Here is an 18,332-nt window from a genome sequence, read left to right on the forward strand (position 1 = left end):
TAAGTCTTTGCCTTAACTTTGCTAAGAAAATAGACTGAAAGTACTAAATTTGACTGGGCCTGTATTTTTAAAAATTGGTTTAATGCTTTTTACTCAGTGAAAAGAAAAAAAAAAATCAGTAAACGCTTTTTAAAAATTCACAGTTAAAACTGAAACAAGCCCAAGAAGTGATTATATTTGCATAACTTGATGTGTATTTGGAAGAAAATTCCACTGAAGACAACAATGGAAGCTTATCAAATCAGAATTTCACATAGATTTTCCATAGCCCTACTAATGAATACTGACTCATGGGTCAGCTATGGTGGAAATTTAATGGAGCTCTAAGATAGGAAATGTACACATCGGAGTGTGTTCAGTGGTTCCATTACATCAGTATGAAAACTGCATTAGGCATCCAGTTCATCTGCTGCTTTCTGAGACCACGGCTGGAGCACTGTAGTTGTTAATGCTTTAGTATTTTGATTGGAGCCAGACCCTGCCACTGAATTAAAACCCTTTCCATTTTGCCACGGTCATGAAAAATTTGGACTGTATTTCAGATTGGGATTGTTTGAGCTCAATTTGGTTTTCTATTTTTCCCAAAGTGGCAGGTAAACTGCAACTGAATCTCCTCAAAGAAAATGATAATCGATGGAGTGCATTCCAAGATAAAACTGAAGGTACTGGTATATTATTATATGAAGCTGAATCTGTAGAGGATCCAATACTGTCGGTGGCCCTGAAAAGGACATCTTTAGAGTAAGAGTCCAAGGATTGCCAAAGCAAGTGCTAGTTCTACCCCCAAATCCTTCCATTTTAAGAATTTTCCACTCTATTAGTGATATGTATGTTCATGCTTCATAAAATTTCACCTTTCACAATTGGTTCAAAATGCCAGATGATTCTTGTGATAAGTCCCCCTGGTTTTTTTTTTTTTTTTTTTTTTGAAAGATTTTATTTATTTATTCGTGAGAGACTCAGAGAGAGAGAGAGAGAGGCAGAGACACAGGCAGAGGGAGAAGCAGTCTCCATGCAGGGAGCCTGACGTGGGACTCAATCCCGGGTCTCCAGGATCAGGCCCTGTGCCGAAGGTGGCCCTAAACTGCTGAGCCACCGGGGCTGCCCTAAGTCCCCCTGTTTAAAAGTGAACTGAAATTGATAGGACAGACAGTTATTATAACCTATTTAAGTAATTCTCATGCTAAGTATTGCTGAAAATCTTAAGATATGTTTCACCCTGTTCCTGAGAAATGATTCGGCATTACATCACCTTTTGACTCCCATAAGGATCAGTCTTTCAATTTTGTTCTCAGAATGTATTTTAGAAAGATATTTTAGCCCAGGTTCAAATTTCTTCTTATATTCAATTTGCAAAATACATCCATCAGTTAGAAAATTAAAAAAAAAAGAAAAACAGGGAAAATGTTGGACTTGCTGCACATACTTTCTTGTTAGGAAAATAATGTTTTACCTGTGTAATTTATAAGTGATTTCCAGTTATAGAAATCTGTTTTATCACTGGTTCTATGTATGCATTCATTCTTTCTCATCCCCTTGGCACCTTAACAGTAACAGCAGTAGTGAATAATAATAGCATTAATAGCAGAGAACATTTGTTTAATATTTATGTTTCCAGAGACTCTATTAAATGCGTTACGTGGGTTATCTCATTTATTTCTTTCAGCGGCCCTCTCAGTGGTGGGTATGAGCATCCCCATTTAACAGATGAGATATCTGGTGTTCAGGAGGTCATAACTTGCTCAATGTCAATACGAGTGAGGTGAGGTAAAACCAGATTCTGAATTCTGATTAGTCTAGGGCCAGAGTCTATGTTTGGCTATCATGGTGGCTAGGGCAGTCTAGACTAATTTGTTCTTTACTTTAGATATATTTAGATACATATTATATCTACTTATTCCAGTTTCGATTGAGGGCTTAGTTCTCCAGCTCCCAAATCTATAAATTTCCATGACACTAATTTGCCTTAGACTTTTGTCCTAGTGCTCACTTCAGAGAAGGGTGACAAGGTAACTTATTATCCAAATCAGGACACATCTGAGAGTGAAAGGACTGCTGCTACTAAGCATGCTGGGATGATAGGTGGGCACCAGGATTGTCCAGGCACATGGTGACATGGGTTCATTCTAATGAGCCCCTAGGATACCTCCTCTACCCAGCACCCACCCCCTCCTTGGTGCAGAGCCCAGCTCCACAGAGGGCAAAACTAGGTACTGTTTTCAATGACACTGCGTTGCAACCTTTATTTTCTCAGGATTAGTTTTCTGGACAACTGTTTTGTTTTTTTCCCTTTTGTTGTAGAGCAGAACATTCCATAAACAACCTAAGAAGAATAAAATATCCCAATATCTCTTTAGAGCTGAATAGCTATGGACACAGAGGCATATTCATTTATCATTGCTACAGTAAAAGTATAAAATGTCCTATACCTTTAATAAGTCCCTTTTCTTGCAGAGTTTTCAGGGAAGGTCTTCGGGTGATAAACTTCTTTAATCTGCTTTTAACTCGGTTTTTGTCGCTTGTATCGGAAGCACTATGATGCAGTCTGAACACTGGAGATTAAAAAGAAAAAAGAAAGCTTTTGGTAAATGTCTCCTTTATAATTATTACTTTATTCAAATATGAATAGAAAGCAGTAGTTATGGAACTACTGGAATTAATAGCTCAAACCCTTCTGTTTAGACACAGCATATGAGTAAAAATTTGCCTGTATGAAAATATTGGCTCTGTTGCCACATGAATGTGCAATGAGACTGTGGTTAGTTTCATTCATTCACCATTTATTTTCCCTCTCATTTGCTCATATTTAACGTGATAACCTTTATCTGCATAATTCCACCTATCTGTCTCTATACACAGAATTATGGTCAAAGAAAAATCCATCTAAATTAGAGTAAAAACTCTTCAAATTGTTCATTTCAATTAATTAAGATTATATACTGCCTGTAGGTAATACAGGCATTTTCAAAGGTCCTGCCTGCCCAAATAATTTTTTCAATCATCTATTTTATGTTAACTCAAATAGATATTTCCTATTTTTCTTTCTTTTTTTTTTGAAAGATTTTATTTATTTATTCATGAGAGACACAGAGAGAGAGAGGCAGAGACACAGGCAGAGGGAGAAGAAGGCTCCATGCAGGGACCCTGATTTGGGACTCGATCCTGGAACTCCAGGATCACGCCCTGGGCCAACGGTAGGCACTAAACCACTGAGCCACCCAAGCGTCCCCTATTTTTCTTATTGATGTGAAATTACCACCAGTTCTAGAAAAAATTCTGAAACAAATTTGCCTCACACTTTTCAATGTCTTCATTGCTTCCTATCCTAAGCTCTATCTTCAAAGTTAGATGTATGTCAAATTCATTCCTGAAAAAATATTAGCTCAATGTTTCTGGATTATCAGGCTCCATGCTAAAGGCTGTGAATTCCATGATGAACATAACACATAAGGTCTGGATCTCCATTAAGTATAGTGTCTAAACACATTCAAGGTATCTTATTATTATGGCCGATAAGAATTCATTGTTTCTATAAAATCATAGATCTTGGCTGGGCCTTCCTTGTCTTAACCCAGTTGTTGGGAGGATTGGGGGGCACCTTCTTAGATACATAGAGGTCTTTGCCTCTCAAACTCTATTTTAGAATAAACCAATAATTCCATTGGATTAATAATAATATAGTAAAATGTACTGAGACCTTGCTACATACTTGACACGTTTCTAAAATCTAACATGATTTAACTTAATTCTCCTGCAATGTAAGCTCCAGGTGGACAGGGATTTTTGCAAACTTTTGTAAATTTTGTTCACAAATGTGTTCCCAATACCTCAAACATTGTTCAGCATGTAAATGTAAATCTTCACTCAATATTTGTTGAATCAATTCTCAATGATCTTCTGAAGTACGTAAAATAATTCTACCCATTTTGGAGAGGAAGAAGCTGAGACAGAGAAGTTCAGTAACTTGTCCAAGGTCAAGTCTGGATATAGGAACAGTCTCATAAGATTTTTATCTGATACTCTAATTTATTGGAGTATTGGTGAAGGAATGGATAGTGAGAAAAATATATCAGGAGGTCAGTTACTCATTTAAAGTAGAATGGTTTTAAATCAACTAAATTTTTAAAAAGTAGCTATTGGATACCAAACATTTGCTAAGTTATCATTGTATGAAAGCTAGGCATGAACCATCCTAACCCCTCTGGAGGATCTCAGAAGAAAAAAAGAGAGAGAGAGGAGAGAACTGCAACTGGAAGAAAATTAATTGCCTGAATTAGAGGACTTGAAGTCAAATGTCCATTATGGGGTCTCCAAAGAACCCACAAAAGTGCCCACAGGAGAATGTCTGCTATAAACCTGGCTCAGAGTATGGCTGGTCAAGTAAGAACATTTTTGCATCCTCCTGCACCTAGCTTTCACCACAAAGTAGTAGTAAACATGTTAGCAAGATGAGGATTTGGGGTGAAGCGTACAGCTAAGGACAGTAAAAAGGAAAACACCTTGCCTTCCTTCCAGCTAGCTGAAGAGTGGAATTTTAATTTTAAATTAAATCCAGAGTTTAGACTATCACCTGGGATTAGGCACTATTAGATACAAAATTGAGATAATACTTGCCCATTAACTGGACCATAATATTTTATATTACCTTAAAGCAGGGCTCTCAACCCCAGCACTATTGACATTTGAAAGAGACAATTATTTTTTGTAGAAGGGGGCTGTCCTGTGCAGGATGAGTAGGATGTTGAGAAGCCTCTTAGGCTTCTACTTTCAATATGCCAGTAGTGACCCCTCCTCGTTATGACAATCAAAAATGTATCTAGACGTTGCCAAATATCTCCTTGGGGGAGGGGAAGGGAAATTGTTCCCTGTTGAGAATCACTGCCTTAAAATGATAAGAAAGGTTATAGGATCTGTTTAAGTTCTCATTTACTGGTGGTGGAAGGTCTACTCACATACTGAGAAAAAGAAACTGTGAAAAGCAAATATATATATATATATATTATTTTAATAATATATCTCTTTACAAATAGCATATATATAATGGATATATATAGCAAATAGTATATATATTTATGTTATATTTAAGTATATTAAACATATATATCTGTTCTATCATCTATCTGGTATCTGCTATAATATATACAGTATAAATAGTATAAAGTATGTATAATACATCGTATATAGTAAATAGTAAATAGCATATATAAACAATATATATTTACCTATTATATATATGCATATATATAATATTTCAAATATCTGATCTGTCATATACCTCGTATCTAACTGCTGTTTATTAAAGGAATTGGTCCTAAAAGTACAACCACTATTATAGAGTCTATCACTTAAAGAGGCTGGGAACCACTGCTGTAGACTGGAGATTGCCAACTGTTGTGCCTGGCATAACAATTGTATAGGGTTACATTAAGGATGTCCTCAGCACTCAGGGTAATTGAGTAGGAATGATGCAGCCTGCGCCCCAGGAGCAGTTCCTGTCAGCTATGAGTAGTCTTGCCCATTTATTCCAGTGGTTTATACAAATATATTTTCCATGTGTATCTGAACTTAAAATTGAGAAGCACTGCTTTAGATCTGTGCTGTCCAACATGGTAGCCACTACTCACTTGGGGCTATTAGGCACTTGAAATGCAGGCTATGCCAGAGGTTGAAACAATAATGTTTTGTATTTTTTGGTAAATAAATATATTATTAAAAAATTTACATATTATTAAAACATATGTCTTATTGCTTTTTAAAATGTGGCTAACAAAAGATTTTGAATTACAAACGTGGCTCACATTATATTCCTGGACAGTAATGCTAGACGATGAAAAAATAAACAAACAAAAACTGACTACCTAGTACGTATATGGCACTACTGGATTTAACCGTTGTGGATAAAAACACACATGGCCTATGTAATTTTAATACAGCATGGTGTGAAGTACAAGACTTTTGGATCTTAGAGGAATAATTGACCTCAGATCATTTTGGAAAAACTGCAAGTGCCATGAGAACCCATGCAAGCAACAAATGCTTTTATAGGACCATGAATATCAGGCATAAACTGATGATTCAAACTTGTATGATTGGAAGAGTCATTCCGAGCATCTTAAATACTGTGCTGACACGTGATGTCCTATCAGTTTTTATCTAGGTCCAGTCACTGCAGTGACTGTCAGTCACATATGACCTGCTCCAACTGACAGCTATGCAAGCCCCATAGTCTGGGTTCTAGTATTGGAGGCTGAAGAGACACTTAACATCCTTCAGGAAAAAAAAAAATCTTCTCAGGGTAATTTCAGTCTCAAGCCTGCTTTGAAATAATACACATAATCAATTTAAATTTTCACAGGTTACCAAAGGTAATATTTTCTATTTCTAGTTTCACCTCAAAACCTTGTCACTTTCCAAGACAGAATGCCAAGGAATACAGAGAGGCATTTTTTTCTTGCCTTTTTAGAACTAGTTAAAATGATGTGATTAGAGAGTACATACAGTATAAATACAAGATTATGAAAATAATTATACAGTGAATTATATTTTTCAGAATCCCTTAGGTACTCTGGTGATAGTATTCCTAATGTTTTATATATAATATTTTTATATTATTCATAATTTTAAATCTGTAAATTATAAAAATATTTAAAATATAGAAGTATATATTATAAACACAAAATATATTTATATATTTTATATTTTGTATTTTTATATATTATTACATTTTTATGTTAAATATGTGAAAACATATTTATAGATAATATATTAAAATAATATATAAAATTATATATCTATTATATATAAATATGTATTTAAACACATGCATATGAATAAATGCATGTTTAAATATATAGAAATATATTTAATGGAAATATTTACATAACTGAATATATGTTTATTTATTTACTGTTATAATATTATGTATCGAATATATAGAAAACACTTGTGAAATATATACAAAATATTTTATATATAAAATACAAGACATATATATTGTTTTCGATACCACCATCTGGCTCTACATGCGAGACATGCATGTAAGGTACTCTTGTTTTTTAAAGAACATGGAAAAACATTCTTAAATGCTTTGTCTTGTTTCCCTCTCACAAACACTGAGAAAGTAACAGAGTCTTGGGTGTGATCACACTGGTTTTAACACAGCCTAACTCTCCGAAGTTGCCTCTAATGATGACTTTCCTGGAGACAGACTAGAGTGTCCAGTTCTATTTCCTGATGCCATAAATAATCATCCTTAGATGACAAGTCAAATTACATGCCTTTACCATCATTCATTCCCCTCATTTTGTTCAAAGAAGAGTAATCCAGAAGTTAAAGTCAATAGATGACTATAATGTATAGCATACGTTTTATTAAGCAAATAACTTGAAAGCGCTATAAATATGAACTAAAAATGTAAAAAGCACATGGTTATAAAGTCAAGTCCATCTTGGGGTCCCTGTAAACAGCGCTAAAAGTCTTTGAATATTGTGGCTTACAAATCTGAATTTAACAGCCAAACTTATAAAACAGTTTACGCTTTTCTGTTGTCAAGGGAGAAAAACTTGCCAAATTGTTCATTTTAAGTAAATACAACATCACCAATTAAGGAAGGCAAAATTTAAACACATGCCTATGATAATCAGGACATAGTTTGCTTCTGATTTCACTACTGATTTTAACAGAACAGTGTTCCTTCCATTTTCCCACAGCACCCAAGTGACCCCACACATACTTTTAGAAACTTGTAATCACACAGTGCAAATAAAAGGACACTTTACTGGAAAATACACAGTGTGGTACAATAATCCATCATTTATGAAAAATAGAATTCAGCCTTTTCTTTTTCCTCAGAGATTCAACTACTTTTTGAGGGTGAAGTTTACTGCAATTTAAAGATTTATGTTAAGCCAATGAGCAGTTTTTTTTTTCCATTCCCATTTAAACTTTTTATTCGAAAATGGAAAGAGACTGAAGAGATACGGGTTTAAATTCTAAACCATTTAATCTGATTAAGGGGAATCACTCTTAGTTCTACATATTTTTATCTCCACAAAAAGTTAACCTGAATTGGATTAGCTCCCCAAGTATTCTAGAATTTACTTTTATTTCCTTTATGCTTTCCTCTTTTTTCCATCGATGCGTGAGCTTTTCTTTCAAGTCCAAACAGAATATTTTTGAAACCCTGAGAATTTTCAATAACAAAATACAATTTAAGTCTCAATACACAGGCCAAAGGCATTAGGTTTGAGCACAGTCCTGTTCTTAACCCATTGAGAGATTTAATTGCTGTTAAAGCTGCTCACACCAAAGAATAATTAGAATCGAGGGCTTTTTAAAAATTTTTTATCGGAGTGCAGTTGACACACAATTTTATATTCGTTTCAGGTGTATAACATGGTGATTCAACTTCTCTATACGTTAGATCACCCCAAGGATTGAGGGCTTTTTAAGATGATTTGCAATAAATATTATTGCATATGAGAATATGCATTAGCTCAACACAAGTTTTATACCCGACACAGCCATTACGGTGTTAAAACCACCTCTAGAGGTGGGAAAGCTTATTGTAACAAGTGCCCTTTGTATATTTATTTTTCAACATTAGTAATGGGGGGCGGGGGGGAATCAACACAGTTTGAACGATCAACATTCACTACCATTCTATTAAGGGATGAAAACCACAAAAGAAAACCCTCAAATTTTTTCAGAATCCAACGGTTTGGATAATACGATCCAGAATTGTGCATCTGCCAGAATTTTTCTTGCTGGGGACCTTATTTTGAAATATCCCCTTTCCCTGCCAAACTGCTGTTTTCACGGTATTCCCATGTTACACTTACATGCTGTTATTATTTTTCTTTAAATTTGGAAATACTGGAGAGCTAACGTTTCAGAAATGTTGCTAAAGGAAATGCTATTACAAACAACTTTCTAGGCTACTTGTCACTTTTTGTGGTTAGTTTTTACATGGGGATCAACATCAGGTGTAGACCGAAAGTTGTGTTAGCTGCTGAGAGCTCCTGTGACACCATGGATCTAGAAAGATGTTCAGGGCAAAGCCGGCAGCAGTTACAATCATCTTACCACAGCAAAGTGTCTGGGGAGGGAGTTCCAGAATGAAACGACAAAATAAGGTTATATCAGGCACTTAATCCCAAGAGATTCCAAAAACACTTCTCAAACCATCTCATGGATTACATAACAAAGTTCCGAATTGTCTCCACTCTTATTTTCCAATATGACTTTTTTTTTTATCAGAAATTGCCGTTGTACCACTTTCTAAATTACTGAAATAAGAATGCATTACTCAAAATTGACTGAAAAGAGAAATCAAGTTTTAAAAATTTCTTTTCAGCTTCCTGCCTGATTCCTTTGCAGGGCATACACGCTTGTGCTAATTCATGAAGCTGTAATATATACTGCTTTGCCCTCTCCAGCATGCGGTTTTAGAGCTTGCAAAACTTTGCACGTAACTCCTTGTGTCAGAGTGGGCAGAAAGGGTAAGTTTGGGCTTAATATACTGCTGGTCATTTAATATCTCTTTCTTCCACATGCTCAGTGTAAATAGAAGTCATAATTTCAACCCCCAACTCGTAGCCTGAGAAACTAAATTATTGAAACTTTAAGTGACTTACTTAAAACACAAATCACGATTAAATCTGGAAATAATTGGAAGGGGGAACACAGAGCATTTTAACAGCAGTGCTTTTTTTTTTTTTTAACCACTTAATTCCCACTTAGATATTATAGGAATACAAAATAAATGATCAGTTGGAAACAGAAGGGTATGTGGACAATATCTATCCAATGATTCATATTTATGCTATCTACCCATTTAAAGAAAGGTGAGAATTCATGCAATGAAAAACATTTACTTTTAGACTAAATTATCTAGTGTAAATGGTCAAATCTAACCGTATTTTTCCATTTTCAGTGCTGGCAGTTTACTGTCATGTCCCTGTCACTCAGCCATATGGAAATTCCACGACTACTCTTCTCAGTAATAGATGTATCCATGTGTTCTACTTCTAATGCGTTCATCTGTCTAGGATCTAAATCTCCATTGTCTTTCATGTATAGGCCTAATATTTTTATTTTTCTGATAATATATTTGAGGTGTATCTTGGTTGATAACATATTTCTAAAGTGTGAGTCAGGGTGTTTTGTTTAAATTATAGCATTTAGTATGACTTTGAATTATATAACTTTCTTGATGGTGATGATGATGATAATGATGATGATGCTAACTTCAATTCTGTAGTGCAAATATTGAGTAATATTACCACAGATGTAATTTGCCTTCAATTTTAAGTCTGTTTTTTCTTTTTTTGTGAACCAGAATTCCAAAAGATATTTGCGTCAAAGGTTATAGAAATACTACATATTTTTTTAAAAGGAAAGAACAGAAAAAATATACCTAAATAACAAAAACGTGTAGTGTGTGTAAAGACAAATGATGCATTATTTCCTGAAATGGAATCAGACACAATATCAGATGTAAAGATTCAGGTCATTGAGACATCTTCTATTGACTAAATATTTTTTCTTGTCTTCTTATGTGTTGATAGTGTCAGTAAAACTTTGTCATTTGTTCAAAACTTTGATAGATTCATAAATAAAGTAAGTGGTTACTGAGTTAAGGCAGTAGCTGATTTTGAAAGTGAAATTACTAAAAAAGGAAAAAAAATTACATAGGGCATTAATCCAAAGGGCACCAGGCAGTAGAAATATGTTTTCCATGAGAAAAGATCGTATATTAAATACAGGAATGGGTTCTCTCCTGGTGATAGAAAACAGGCCACAGCCAAATCAAAAGAGAGGAGCCCTATAGATGAATGTGAACATCGGAGACCAAAAATAAAAAACAAAACAACAGAGTTTGCAGGCATGACAATTCCACCATAGAGGTAACAGCATGGCAAGATTCTAGGACACTAACGCTGAAATTTCTGTGGGAAAAAAAGCCAAGTTGGAGAATGAAATGATATTCATATTTAAGAGTATTGGACAATTTCAATGCTGATTTTACATACTGACTCAGATACTAGACCATGCTCAGCAGTATTTGAATTGGGTGGGTGGTATTTAAATCTTCCTTCCAGATAGACATAAATAGAGAGAGCTATCCCTACATATTGTGCGCACGTATTTGTTTGTACTTTTGTGAGAATGTATTCTCAGAGGGTATAGAGGAGAGTAATATATGACAACTTTGAAGCTTTTTCCTTTAATCTCTAAACTCCCGGCGCTAAGTGTGATCAAGAATATGCTACGATGTATCCTGAATTTTTCAGACATAAAAATTTTAACAAGAGCATAAAAGTATGCATTACAGGCATAGGTAGTTTGAGAGAAGTCTTAGGCTAAATAATCAATATTTAAGAGGAAGTAGAGGACTGAAGTGTTTATTTAGATTGTAGAAAAAGTTAAATTTATATATAATATATGTAACGTGTAATTTTTATATGTGATACATAAATAAATATACATTTAACTTTTCCTACAATCTAAATATTTACAGTATTAACTCTTTTCAAGCAGACTCGGTTTCCACTTTAGCCAATCTGATCATTCTAATATCACTTGTATTATTAATAATGACTAATGTTCTTAGACTGCTGGCAATGTGACAGGAAACTGTACTAAGTATGCTACGTCTCATTTAATCCTTATAACCATTCAATGTGGCGGGATCTCTTATTGTTGTCCATTCTACAGATCAGGAATCTGAGGTTCAGAGAGGTTAAGTCATATAGCAAATAAGCAGCAGAGCCAAAATCAGATGCAGGGCTGCCTGATTTCGAGCCCATGGGAACTCCTAACCTGCCCCACTGCCTGCCTTTCCATCTGTTTGGCAATGCTGTCAAAGTGCTAAGGACGTAGAGCGATGGCAATAGCCTCCTACTATAGTCAAGTACTTCCAATCCTTCCAACCTAAGGACTTAAATTATCTGCTGTACTTAAACTGCTGGCTGAAATGATCCTAGGTGGTGTGCATCACTATAGGCCTAAAAGGGAAAATGAGTTGCCTTAGGTGAGATTAGTGAATCGCAGGACAGTAACAGAGTTGATGGCTGAATGCTCTCTGGATTGCCAGTCAGAACAGCTGAAGATGGCATCTGGGTTGCACAGAGCCATAACCACCACGAACACAAATTGAGCTCTTCTGCTATTGGGCTGTAGGCAAATTTGAGAATCACTCTCCATGCTCCAGGTGGCTGTATGCAGCAAGACAAGAATAAATATAGAAGCAGAGATGTAGGGTGGGGATTGGGACTCCCTTTTTAAGTAAACGGACTAGCCACCTAGCCAGATCTATCAATTTTTCAAGTCCTTGACTCCTGTCACCACACAAATCTTTTTCAAAGACGAACATACACCTAGCTCACAATAGTACAAGCACATGCATGCTCATCTGTAAACTCCTTAGCACTTTTCTCCAGCCAAGTCAGGAAATTTCAGTCTTCTCTATGCCCAACCACAAAGTCAACTTGTTTTATTCCTGGTTGTTTCATAGGAGTGAAGCTTCAGGATCAGAAGTTAGGGAGAAAGCAGAAAGCAGGCAAGAGCCACTAATCGATGGCCTCCTTCTAATAGCTAATGCTGCTTCCTAAACCAAATCAGACCAAACCAAACCAAACCAAACCAAATCAAACCAACCCAAACCAAACCAAAATACATTCCTTTCTCTCTGATTTATTTCTTCTCTCTCTTTTGAATACTACATATTTTGGATTTTGAATTTGAATCTCAACCCTGTCATTTAACAGAGGTCAGATCTTATTCAAATAATGTTAAGTTCTTTGTGTCTCTATTTTCTCATCTGGTAAGTCGGGCTGATATCCACACTGAAGACTGTTGTATAAATTAAATGCCCCATATTTGCAAAACACCCAGTATAATATCTAGCGTGTGATAAGCATTCAATAAAACACTGACAATTATAAATTATGAGGTTTTGATAGATGTTTTCTATCACAATCATGATTGTAAAGTCAGTAAGTGAACAGAACAGGTCGTATGAAAATTGCCCTCCTCATCCTCATCCCAGTGTCTCTTATTTTTTCAACATTTCCTGGGCATTTGCTATGTATCTGGTATTATTAGATTATAACCTTAGCTGCGGCATAAATTAAATATTTATTAATTTACATAAAATTAAATACATATTACTACAGATACAATCTTTGACTGCTATTTGGCTCTCAGTTGAAAAAAAGAATACTTGTATACAACCCCAAGAGTTTATCTGTGATTAATTTCTGCCAGGTAGAGTATATTTCAAGACTTTGAACATGTGTTGAAATCATTGGGTTTTGAAGAACTATCCATTAAAGACTTTCTGAACTGTGACAATGGATATTGACAGTGCTTGTCAGACTAAACCACTATTGATTGGCTCACATCATGTGTATAGCAAAACCAATTTCTTTCAAGTGCTTCTTCCTAACTGAAATACATTATTGAGCCTTCCTCTCTGTTTATTATAACACCCAAGCTCATCGTATGTAACACATCCAGCAAAAAGGTTTCTCAATGAGGGAAGCAGCAAACTATAACACAGAGAGAAGTGAAGGCACTTAGCAAGCCAAATAGTCTTGTACTGTAAGACGCTATTCCTTTGGAAAATATCGATCCCTTGCGGAGTCTTGTTTTTATTTTACAATCCTCTTGAATATGGAAAGATCATGGACTAACAGAGCTTTGCTATTGTTTAATGATCCTGTGACTCTCATGGTTTCTACCCCTGAATGAAACTATTTTAAGTATTGTGTGTATGTTTAAGTTGTGGGAAAGAAAGTGTTTATGTTGGGTCGCTGCTGCCCTGCCCATAAACACACACACAGCACTACACACACACGTACTCCCCCAGGGATGTGACTTCTCCCAAACCTTAGAATGTTTTCTCCAGTGAGTGACTCAGGCCAACTTTGGCCATATGCTATGTATTGTACAGTTTTATTATTAATCTGAATTTGCATTGTTCCATTCTTCCCAAGAGGGCACATTTCTTACTGAAATAATGCTTTTACATAACAAAGAGCAGCTCTCATAATACTCCATGAGTGGGAGGAATTTTAGATTTATTTTTTTTATTTGAAAATATAATTATTAAGCAAAACCTGAAAAACATACCTTCCACAAGTACAGACTGATCATATCTCATGCTTTCTGCAGTGTCTTGGGAGCATTCCTGGGCCCAAAGAAACTTCAGTCCTAGTTTTTACTCCTTAAGAAGCTTACAGTTTACTGTATATAAATGCCTAGGGAAAGCAGGGTAATCCTAAATTCTTAGCATAATTCTCAGGGTATTCCTAAAATTGCCACCCCTCTAAAAAACGATCCTTACAGCTCACATGAGTCACTCTGATGATAAAACAGGAGAGATTTTGGTTAACTCTACAAATGCTGAATTAATGTGGGATGGTGTTGCCAGTTTTTCTACTATGCTAAGTGTGGCTGGAAATTAATTTTTTTTTTTTTTTTTTTGCTTAGAAGGGTGGTAAATGCTACATGAGCAAAATAGCTCATTCTTCAAAGCCTCTTATTAAGCAACAGAGTCCCAAGTTTACTTGCAAGTTCTAGATTAGGGTTTCTCCCAAGATAAGGCTCCCTTTGAGTCTTGCCTTCTGCTCCTTGCTGCGGCCCAGGAGAATCATTGCACTCAGCACCCCGGGGCCATGCCCTCCTCTGGCTTTGCCCCTTGCCTGTGGCCTTCTCACTCCCACATTCCCTTGCTCTGAGACAGGCTCCTGGCCTTGAGTCCATTCTCTTGGCATTCTTTGCAGGGGTCACAATGTCCTCAAGACAGTGGCAGCCTCCCATGCTTTTGTCAGAGAAAGATCAGGAAATGTCAGGCCTGTCAGTCCCTCACAAAATAGTTTTAGTGGGACAGAACCTTCTATCAGAGGAATCATTTTGACATAAGCTTCTAACTATTTGCTCCAAAATGTGCGTGCGAACCACTGATACCCTCCCCCACAGGAAGGGTATTGAAAATGCACAGGGTATGCTGAGCAGAGCTGAGGACACAGTATGTAGTCTATGGCTAAGTGTTCAGGGATAGTGGAGCAGTTTGTCCTCACAAATGCTGACAGACAGCTGCACTTTGCAGCTGGCAGTGAGCTTATGCTCGCTAAACAAAGATCTAGCTGGAGCCCGGTGAATACTTGGCTCCATTGCAATAATCATAATTCATAACATACATTTCTAAAAAAGGGGAAAAATAGGAAAAGACCCATAAAGGCACATATCATTGTGACACTTGATGTATTGAGGATACAGGCTGCTTTATTTGTTGTCCATTTTGAATCTATCTGGGGTCCTGTATTGAGACGGTGGTCCCTGTGTATGGGTCATATGACACTGCTCTCTGCTTTCCAGCCACACCTTCAGATTCACTCTCCTTTCCATTAAAAAATAGTGATGGGAGATTTACTTTCTGTCAAATACCAGTTATTATCTCCAATATTTATTTTTCTAAATGAGTTCATTGTAATCAAATTGCCAAGCTTTTTCTTGTTTTTGACCATCAGATAACCCCATTCTTGGGCACAACTCATGGTGGAGTCACAGAAACATGAAATATTAACTCTGGAGTGAACATGAGGGAACATAGAGTAAATGCTTCTAACTTCTGAGATGAGGAAAAAGACCCCAACTTGTTTAAGCCACTTGCCTAAGGCCACATAGTTAAAGAAGCAGAAAGGTAAAGATTCAACTCAAGTTTCTCAACCACCATTTCTGGGTTTTTGTCAGCATCTCCTCATGTCTCTCTAATCCTAGATTTAATGTGATTAGAAAAACTGCCCCTGTATCTGAAAGATTGCTTCAGAGGAGCCAGTTTTGTTGCTGGAGGCGCCCACTACTGGCCCAGTTCTTCCAGTGACCAGGAATTTTATATTTGAATCTAAATTAAATCATATGATTGTTTTATTCAACATATTTAGAATTAGAGAGTTTTGAATAGAATATGGAAATATATTTACATTTATATGCATAATTTTGCATAATAACTTGAAAAATACATGCCCCAAAGGGGAAATTACAGTAGCCTTTCTCTTGACATGTAGCAAAGCTACATGTTTTGCTATTATCCTTTTCTTTAACTTTTGGTAACCTGAAATCTGTGATAGATTATTATTATTTGGGGGTTTTAAGCCTTCCCTTTCCCTAGGGAGAGAGGATCCTGCTACCAATTGCCAGGACACTCCTCCTGACACAGATGTCACTGAGGAGAGTGCTTTGCTGGATATCCTCTGCATGTGTTTCAGCCTAAACTAGGAGGGGATAGAGAGGATTGAGCTATGGATGGGAAAACGCATTTCACCGAGTGCCAACTCCTCTGAAATTCAAACTTTTGGACTATTGAATAGGCTAAGATCTTGGTTTTCTTCAAGCATGTTTACTCTTGACAAAGCAGAACTTCTGGTCTTGGAAAAAAAAAATGTCTTTGGGTTTTTAAGGTCTCTGAAAGCTTCTTCAGACGTTAAGTACCTCTTACATAAAATAACACAGTGATGATTTAAGACCGGAGGAACTGGAAATGAGCGGATTAAATGACCTTTAAAATACACATAGGTTTAAAATTGAAAGGAAAATGCACTTAGCAAAAAAGCATTTGGGATTTATTTCTAAAATATGGTTGGAAACATTAAGCAAACTCAAAACGAGGCAACGCACACACATCCTCATTTTGACTTAAAGATCTACTTTAAATAACACAACAGATGTAGTCATCAGCATCTATTCCAACAGGGACACGCTGTGGATGGTGAGAAAGACACGGTAAGAGTTGAGTAATAATAAGAACTACTGTCATTGTTATTCCTTAATCCTTCAAACTGTCAAAGCAGAACCAAGAGTAAAAGAAAAATATTCTAGCAGGATCTGACTCCCTCCCTGTTTTGTCAAGCAGTTCAGCTAGGAAATTTCCACCAGGAAATATTCCCTTAAATTAGTCATCAGAAAGCAAGTGTAGCTATTTTCATTCAATAGCACGAGAGAGAAAAAAATGAAAAACCACCTGTGGACTTTAGTCTGAAAACATGCCTGACAACACAAACAGGTGCTGGCTTATGTAATGGTTAAGAAAGCAGAGGGGAACAGAGCCCTTGCTAAAGAAAATTGAACTTAATTGTTCCATTGTGAGGGAATGGACAACTGAGAATTATGTGCTCTGGGTCATATAACATTTTGGCAAACATATTTATTTTGCCAATTCTGTGGCCACGTGAAATAAACTACCCTTGGGATACATGTTGAAGTCAAGAATGAGGGTGGGTCAAGGCAGATCTTCATGGTACAGTTTGGAATTTAATAATACTCCCTATATTCTCACCAAGCCTGACACACAGTTGGTGGTCAGTAAATAAATAAATAAATAAATAAATAAATAAATAAATAAATAAATAAATAATTGCATAGTGCCTGAGCAAAATGCATGGTAGAAAGTACACAGGCTTTTGTGTTAAGATATCTGATCTTGAGTTCACAGATCCACCAGTAAGAAAGTGTGTGACTTTGCAGCCCTAAATTCCAACCTCCTCATCTGTAAAGTAGGGATACAAATATCTCAATTGCAACGTCGTAAGCATTAAATATTATGATGTAAAAGACCACATGCTTTGTATGTACACAAGTAGGTTGCTATCTTTATCTTTTTCCTCCCTTTCTTCCCCATCTTCATCATCCCTAACATCATTAACACAGTTATGGATTGCACCAGAATCCATAAAACTGAGTTAAATGGAGCTGGTCCTTGGGCTTTGGGAACTAACAATGAAAAATTACAATACCCGTATGTCTAAACAGAAATTAGATATGAATACTTGAAGACATTTGGAATAGGTATATAAAAATTATGTTAGGCCTATATTAATATTAGCTATCAGTAAAGAGCTATGTCCATATGGCATAGGAAGAGCCCTAGAAATTGTTTCCTGAAACAATTTCCACTTTTTTGCATGTTGTATACCAAATTCTCTAACCACATGAGTGTTTATTAATGATAGCTTTGATGGAAATAAATTTGCTGCCAATATAAATCTTTCCAGGTGAATGTATGGTGTGGGTTACTACTACCACTTTTGCTAATTAATAAACTTTAAAAATAACAGTAATAAAATCTCTTATTTTATCATTACCTTAAGATTGAAATCTTGTGTCTAACCAAATAGAAATGGCAAGAGGTCTGTTTTGATAAATATGTCAGCAACATTACCTTATATCATGATAACTGTCATCAGAATTGTGTTGCAAGTACATCCCATGCCATGCAGCCTCAAGGCGCACAAAGGCATCCTTTAATAATCACAGCTAAAACATATTTT

At 36.0% G+C, this 18,332-nt stretch overlaps 1 protein-coding gene across 1 annotated transcript in view; it reads right to left on the reverse strand.

The window, feature by feature from the left end:
• LOC129514562 (rho GTPase-activating protein 15) overlaps nucleotides 1-18,332 on the reverse strand; it is a 617,088-nt gene that overhangs the window by 255,860 nt on the left and 342,896 nt on the right. Inside the window, exon 9 of the mRNA XM_055333243.1 lies at nucleotides 2,430-2,552. Within this exon, the coding sequence (XP_055189218.1) occupies nucleotides 2,430-2,552 (123 nt within the window). The remainder of the gene's footprint in view (nucleotides 1-2,429; nucleotides 2,553-18,332) is intronic.

The sequence above is a fragment of the Nyctereutes procyonoides genome, unplaced genomic scaffold (assembly GCF_905146905.1).
Source record: "Nyctereutes procyonoides isolate TBG_1078 unplaced genomic scaffold, NYPRO_anot_genome, whole genome shotgun sequence".
Classification (NCBI taxonomy): Eukaryota; Metazoa; Chordata; class Mammalia; order Carnivora; family Canidae; genus Nyctereutes; species Nyctereutes procyonoides.